Consider the following 8282-nt stretch of genomic DNA (forward strand, 5'->3'; position numbering starts at 1 on the left):
CCTTCATTCCCCGCCCCCCCCCCAGTATAAACTCACAAGCCTAGTGCAAATGCTTTTCATTAATATTTTCTGTCCCACTGGGTTTCATTTCAGGCTTAAAATGCAATTTATTTAGAGATAATCCAGAAATGCATCTAAGTACTTGAAGGACTGAAGAGCACTTGTGCAGAGGGTCAAGATTCATGTGTCCCTAGGTGCTTGTGTTTCCTCTCTTAGCTATGATTGACTTCAGACCATCTCTGGCTGTCTATCAAGACATTTAGTTTTCTACCCTTGATCTCTAGCTCCCTAACCCATTTGCTTGCATAGAAGTATGATTTCCACCTCTGCTCCCTCTAGTTCTACATGTAGCTGAAGTGGGATTTTAATTTTTAAGTAAACTTTTGAGGTTTAGATAAAACCTCAGCAGGTCAGATATGAAGACCATGGGTTGTGCGGTAGTTGCTACACAACGGGGAAACTGTTGGATTTTAATTATCTAAGTTGTTGAAATATATGTAGGTCTATAAAAGGGTCTATAGCAACAACTATTCAGTGCATTTTTTGGTGTGGACGTATGATCAGTACTATTCCAACAGTGTTTATACAGGGCTTTAATTTGTGAGAGATGAGTGGTGAAAAAATCATTTTCATGTAGTTTTCATCAAGAAATAATTCTCTTTATGTTGCTTTATTTCTGCTTGCATTCTTGAAGCATCTGTCTAAAAAAAGAAAAGCCCTGTTCAGAAGCAGTCTTCAGTTATACCAGATCTGTCTGATGCCTTATTGCAGATTGTGCTGTTTGAAGAGAAATTTCCTACACAGTTGTGAATCTTTCTGTTTTTCTTTTAAGAGTCAAGTTAATTATCTTATAAACTATTTGAATTCATTTTACATGAAATAAAATGTAAACATTTATTTTAGTTCTTTATTTGTACTAGTGCTGTCCTCCAATTTAAAGAGAAAAAAGATCCAGCTCATGGGAAGCTCCAAAGTTAGGGAAAGGGAAATGAGAAGTAAGGCATTTCTGTACAGGTCAAGTAGATTTATTGTAGGTAATACGGTGAAAATGAATTTTGAGAAGGACTTGATCATGTCAAGGTTAGTGGTCTTCCAGATTAATTTAGCCCAGTGGTCAGCAACCTCCAGCTTGTGGACCTGGAGCTACAGCAACGTTTGGTGGGGGGGGACTTCGGCAGCAGTCCCCTTGAATAGAAGCAGTGGGGGACAGGGAAAACTGGTGGTGGCAGCTGTGTCTGGGTCATTTTGTCCTGCAGCTTAAAAAGGTTCCCAGTGACTAATTTGGAGCCATTATAAGTATAAAGAGCTGCATAAAAGAGGCATGGGGATGATTGTGCAAGCAGCAGATGATTCTGAGGACTGCTGGGATGAGGAAGGCATGATATAAAGCTTCATGAGGAATGATAGAAGAGAGGATATATATGAAGCTTTGATGCAATAGTGGATGGCAAAGCAATGGAGAGTTTCAGAAAAGGGGCAGGATGCCAAAAACTGGTAAACAAGAAAAGTTATTCTGATTATTACATTTTGTATGGATCTGAAGGGGACAGTATGAACTTGGGAGGCCGGCATTTTTGCAGTATTCAGTGTAGGATGTCAATGAGGACATGCATGAAATGTTTAGCTCTGAGGATAAAAAGAAAATGGCTGATTTGTGGGAACAAGAAGAGGTAGGATTTGAGTATGAAGCATCAGAAGATAAGAACTAGAAGTCAAAAATAGGCCCTAGATCGTGAGCCTGAGTAACGGCAAGGAGGATGATGGTTTGGCTACAGCAGAAGAGAACAGAAGTTAAAGAAGGCAAAGTTATAATTTGCAGAAGTACTAAGAACCTCAGTAGTGTAATGAAAATGAGGCAACTGGAGTACTAGCCTCAGATGCAGAAACCGGGTATGTCTGAAAAAATAGAAGCAGCTGCATGCTGGCCTGGCCACTACCATGCTGCCAGAATTGTAGCCAGTTAACATTTTCCCACCGCTGGCCTGGGCACTCAGGCATCACATTATGACCGAATGATGCCCAAGTCAATTCAGCATCCAAATGTAGCTGAAGTCAATGGAAGCTACAGGTACTCAGTAATTCTGCAAGTCATATTTGCAAATTGTTAATAGAGATTTAACAATGTAGGTCTGTCTCTTGCCTATATGGGGGGATTGGCAAAAATGACTACTTTAAAGTAATCTGTTTTTTCAGGAAAATTTGAGTAGTTTGAAGAAAATGTTAATCTTACGTTTTCTGTGATCAATGAAAAATGCTGGCAGCAGCTGCAGTCATATGGGTGTTCTACTGGTGGACTTCTAAATGACCACATTACTCTTGGCATGTGACATAGTCGTTATTGGTTCTTGGACTTCCCTTCTTTCTGCTACCCAAAATTGTTTGATAGCTGTCAGATATTGTGAAACGCTCAGTTGTTTCCCATAAGAAAAAACTTGCTACTATCCCCAGATATTAGTTCAGTTACATGCCTGATTGAGTAGATTAGATCACTGTCCAGATGCAACTTGTTTTACAATACTGTGGTTACCATAGCAGGTCAGAAATCTTTTGAGGTGAATGTACTAGTAAAGTTATTGTAATTGTTATTGGCTAGTTTATCCAGATTACCAGATTTTAAAATGAATGTGCAGGGCTCTGTTGTGCATGTTTGATTAACTGTGTTAGACAAGCTTAAGGTAGAGCTGAGATTGTTAATCAGAATTACAATGCCCTTGACTCGCTCCTCAGTTAGTAGAGTTCTAGTCTTCTCTTCAGGAAGATCTTCCTTCATTTTTCTCCTCCTGATAAAGTTTTTTCACTATTGTTACTTTTAGCTCTGAAACTTTTTGTGTACTGTATAAACGCACAATTTTACTCTATTTTAACTGCTTATCAATGTATTAGTACTTACCCAAATATTATGAAGTACTAATAAATAAAAGTTGCGAATAAATCGAGCTCTTACGTGATCTCAGTCATTCTACTTTTGACTTCTTTTTCTTTCTTTTTTCAGATTGAAGAAGGGAGCAAAGCTGCAGCTGTTGACAAGTTACTGGCTGGAGATGAAATTGTTGGCATCAATGATGTGGGCCTCTCTGGGTTCAGACAAGAGGCTATTTGTCTGGTGAAAGGTTCACATAAGATGCTGAAGCTTATAGTGAAAAGGTAAGCGTGTAGCATACAATTGGAGTCTGCTTTTCAAATCTGATGAACAAATAAAACCTGGCAAGAAGTGACCATGATGGTTTGGTGTTTTCATGTTTTTCCCCAGAAGTCTCATTAGGGGTCATTAATAGGTGTATGCACATTTATTACATGTACCTCTCCTTCACCAAAGACCATGAAATGCATAGGTCAAACAAATGAAAGGGGTCCTGAGTCCAGTAGGAGTCATTTGTAGAGAATTAGCTCCGGGGTGCTACAAAGAAAATTATTCCATAGCTTCAGTTTCTAATCTAGAAAGAAGGGGAAATGAGATGCTAGTCTTAGTCTTGTGGAAGTTATAACTGTTTTAGGTACATTTCTCATGTATTTGGTTGTGAGGAATGGGTTGTATGCAAAGCTGGCCAGAAAACTGTTTCCCTGTCCTGAGAGAATTTTTTGTAGATTTCAAATATTTTTCTTAATTTAATTTGTGAAAACATTTTTCACACTAAAAATCAGGAAAAATGTGGTCAAATGGGGAGGAGGTGTTTGTTTTAGTATTGATGATTTTAAAACGTTTCATTATGACTTTTTTCATTTTTACATTTTTTTAAATTTATTTCTGACTTCTTGTAAAATACATTTCAAGGTCATTTTGGTCCTCCAAATTGAACTTTTATTTGTTCAAAATGTCAAAATATTTTGATGATTTTATAAGTGTTTTCCAAATCAGAATATTCATGGAACTGATTCTTCCTTATGAGGTTTCTCTTTGGGTGAATAATTGTTCTGATTTTAAAAAAACAAGTGTTGGAAAATTCTCAAAAAGATCTAGTTACGCATTGTAGGTGTTTGTTATTGGGCTGTCAAGGAAGAGAATTCCAGTGTGCTCTATGATCTTTGAGTAGTAAAAGCATACAAATTTAGATAGGCTTAAATACTAATGTTGCCTTAGATGGTATACTTTTATTATTGGAAATTTAGTACTGATAGGGAATGCAACTGAGCAACTTCTTTTCTGGGTGGAAGGCATTTTTGTGAGTACCCAAGCTGCTGAATCTACCACCCAAACAGATGATTTAATAATAATATATCCCTATTAATAACAGATTCAGGGCATTCTACCAACATTTATACAGCACCAGAGCTAATAAATAAAAAATAAAAAATTGTGTGGACTCTATTGTAAATTGTTTTTATGTTCATCATTTTGATCTTAACCTGGCTTTCCTGTTGGAAAAAATTGTGTCAGCTATTCCTTCCCTAGATAAGGGAGAAACTGCTAACTTTGATCTGCTGCTTTAAAATATGTTAAGAGAGCAGAGCATAAGCACTGAATATAATTTTCTACTGTCTCAAGCGCTCTTAAATTTCCAGGCACTCTTAAATACTATTGTAATTATTAATTTACTATACAAAATCTGTGACTTCTGTTCTTTACTACTCCTGTAGATAGGCTTTTTTGTTGTTTTGGAGTATCCTTGTTTAGATACAACTAGAGCATTCACATTATGTAGTTGTGAATTGCCTGTATTCATCTCATTTCTCCTGTGCAACCCCCTCCTCCTCCCTCTCCCCTTCCCTACATGGTATTGGATGGCTTTCTTGTAGCCATTGGAGGGCTTTCTTGTTAGCCAATCAAGAATAGTTTTGATACTCATGGATTTATAAATCGGTGCAGAGGATAGACATGCCTTTCAAGCTATGGACCAGGTTCTTAGGTATGTCTACATGCAGTTGGTTGGAGGTGGATTCTCCAGTTACTCCCTTCCCCATTCTTTTCTTTTTCCCCTATCCTACTTTGCCCAGCATATGTGCAGTAGACCTAAACAATGTGCCTGCTACCCTAGTAACAGGTAAGTGGAATAGTAGCTACGCAGGAAAAATTGCCTCCTAATCTAGAAGAACATATAGAACATAGGATTTGAAAGAGCATAATAGTTACTGAATCCAGTTGCTTGCTGTTACAAAAGCTACATCCTGTAATCTGTTATAAGCTTATGAAGTGCCATTTTAGGAAGGTTAGATTTTGAGGCTGTTCCAGAACCTCACTGCTCTGATATTTAAGAACTTGCTTCTCATTGCCAGCTTAGATTTATCCATGGCCAGTTTAACTCTGTTCTTGTGCCAGCATTCTCTTTTGTCTTAAACAGCTCTTCTCCTTTCCTGGTAAAAGCTCAGGTTCTGCTGATATCTATCAATACACATTGCTTACTTTCTACCAGATGTTACAAAATGAGCAGTTTTTTCTCCCTTCCCTAACTCCCCCCATTGCAGCCATCCTGAAGGTATAGAGATTTCAGACTAGTTGCGTTTTCTTTAGATTCCCCCCTTGTCTGTCTCTATCGATTGGACAGAAAGACAAATCCCATTCAGTGTGGACTGGATTTAATTGTTGAAAAAAATAAAATCTTCACATGCAAATGATCTGTCATTAATTTCATTTCTTAGATACTGACCGACACCCTAGAGGATTTCTATATTGTTGTCCATTACTGTGCATCACCTGTCCATCCACACTGACCTTTTCCTGTAATGTAACTTTGAACGCTTTATTCTCTGAGTGTGTTAAAATGATGCTTTTTAAGCAAAACAAACTATACAGTCTTTGTAAACAGTGGGAGTCTCTTTAATTCAGTAGTTAGATGCAGCATTTGGTCATATTTGTATCTCTAGTGAATTATATTTGTTCTTGATAGGCAAGTTTGGGGTGGTAACTGGAAGGCTAAAATCTGCATTTCAGAGAATAAAGGTTATTTTTACCAATTACGTGATGTCAGATGTTTGTACCCCTTTCTGGAAGGCTTAGTCTGAAACAAAGCAAAAGAAAATATGTTGTTAAAGTTTCACATGAAAACCTTTTTCAAAAAACCATGTTAGTCCATCCACCTTACTCTTTTGCACGTCCCTTTTTAGCCTCATGCAGTGGTAAGGAATAACTCATTCATGATCTGAGGTTAGGCTTAGTTGCTTTGCATCTAGGAAGCAACACAACTTACTTTGCAGTTTAAAAGTCCAAACCTTGGCCAAGGTGTATCTGGAGTCACAGTTCAAGTGAAAAGATTTTTGCCATGATAATTGGTGTCCTTCATTCACAGCCATGATGACGTCTTGTTTTCTCAGGCTTCCTCATGGTGTACTTCTCATTTGGTATAGCTTACTAAGGTCAGTTAGTTACTATGGCATTATCAGTTCCACCAGTTATCTTTAAATAATCAAATGTCTGAATTGTTCAGAAAAAAGGAAGTTGCTGATGTCAAAGTAAAACTCTGTTTTGATACAAAATTGCAGCATAGATCTGCAGGCCACCAGTATGTTTTTATATATTTCTGTCTTGGAAACTCAGCAGAGTTGAGATATAAATGTATAACTTTGCATAAATATTTCCCCAAGTCAGTTGAATAACAATGTTTGTAAGAACTTTACAAATACTGATGATTGAACAAGTGCAATATTTCTTTTGTTTTGGGTTAAAGGAGGACTCTAGAGGTTATGCAAAGCTTTGTTGAAACAACACACGTCAGTTATGTGCTTTTGTTATCCAATGTTATGTTGAGTCATTTCTGTGTAGGTTCCTCTCTTGAGAAAAATAGATAGGAAAAAATCCATAAAGTGCGTATTTCACACAGGAACTGTTTGATTTCTCTTGGAAGACCAGCAGACAGAAGTTTGTATATACACATAAATAAAATAGTATTGTAGCCATATTACTAAAAGTGTGTGTATATGCGCATGATAAAAGTTTGTGAGCATGATGGCTTATCATTATTTCTTTAACAACAATTTCATTTTATTTACTTTAATGGGCTTATGGCATTTGCATTTAATATAGAATAGAGAAATTATTATTTTGATGCTATTAAAAATGACAGGGAAGGGAAGAAGTTGTTATGGAATAATGAGATTATTCCAAAAACTACTAAATAATTATGGTTTGTAAATCAGCTTTTCCCAGTTGGACTCTGAATTTTTGTTTGCATATAGAGAATAGGAACGATAAAGTAGCTTCAAAATAGATCTAAGAGTTTGCAGGTTAGACTGAAATATTACTTTACCACCATATCCCACTCTTCTTGTGTCTTTGAGTGTTAATCCTCCTAGTCCTTTGGTCATTTGCATCTTCTTCTCTCTTATCCCTGTTTGTCTCTTGGGGTGCCTATACACAAGCTCAGAGGCTGTTTCAGTGCCCTGGAATTCCAGGTGTTTGGAGCTGACTCTATTAATAGAGTCTGCTGGAGCATGGCAATTGCCTCATTCCAGCAGCTTGCTGCATCTTGTGCATCAGTGACCCTGCACTTAAAAATGGTGGCAGGAGTGCTTGATCTAAAGCTCATTGAACGAGCTTTAGGTTCAGTGCCCCGCCGCTATTTTTAGCATGGGGACTCTGATACAGGCGTTGCAACAGCACTTTAATTAAAGCGGCTCTAATTAAAGTGCTTCTCCCCCTGCCCCCCCCCCCGAGCATGTGTAAAAGTGCCCATGTATACTGGGATTTCCATCCCCTCCTATTCCATCCCCTTGTATCTAGGATAGACATTGGGCCACAAGGAGAAAAGTCAGCCCTTCTGTGTTTCTTTTTAACAAGACATATGTGCTGTCACTTAGATTAAGGGAGCTGAGGATGAAAAGCAACTACTCCTTGTATCTATGACCATGTACTTCGGTTACCCTGCTGCTGTCTGATTGAACTCTTAGAGCCCTTGGTAGAAGGCAGAGCATCTGGAGTTTCATAGTTTCATAGTTAGTAGGGTTGGAAAGGACCTGAGCAGATCATCAAGTCCAACCCCCTGCCGTGGGCAGGAAAGAGTATTAGGGTCAAACAACCTCAGCAAGGTGTTCATCTAGACTCCTCTTAAAGGCCCCCAGGGTAGGAGCCAGCACCACTTCTCTTGGAAGTTGCTTCCAAATCCTAGCCGCCCTGATGGTGAAGTTGCGCCTCCTGATGTCTAGCCTGAATCTACCCTCTGCCAGCTTGTCACTGTTATTTCTAGTCACTCCTGGAAGTGCTCAGGGGAACAGGGACTCCGCCAATGCCTGCTGGTCCCCTTTGACTAGTTTGTTAACAGCCACTAGATCCCCCATCAGCCTTCTCTTGTGGAAGCTGGACAGGTTCAGGTCCTGTAGCCTCTCCTCGTAGGGCCTGCTCTGCTGCCCCTGAT

The 8282-nt window shown here is 38.5% G+C and overlaps 1 protein-coding gene across 3 annotated transcripts in view; it reads left to right on the forward strand.

The window, feature by feature from the left end:
- The window catches only part of SHROOM2 (shroom family member 2), a 298183-nt gene that overhangs the window by 128583 nt on the left and 161318 nt on the right, over positions 1-8282 (forward strand). For all 3 annotated transcript variants that reach the window (XM_019524302.1, XM_019524299.1, XM_019524301.1), the window contains exon 2: positions 2993-3144. In XM_019524302.1, coding sequence (XP_019379847.1) covers positions 2993-3144 — 152 coding nt within the window. The remainder of the gene's footprint in view (positions 1-2992; positions 3145-8282) is intronic.

Source organism: Gavialis gangeticus, unplaced genomic scaffold (assembly GCF_001723915.1).
Source record: "Gavialis gangeticus isolate Ggan-Ray unplaced genomic scaffold, GavGan_comp1, whole genome shotgun sequence".
Taxonomy (NCBI): Eukaryota; Metazoa; Chordata; order Crocodylia; family Gavialidae; genus Gavialis; species Gavialis gangeticus.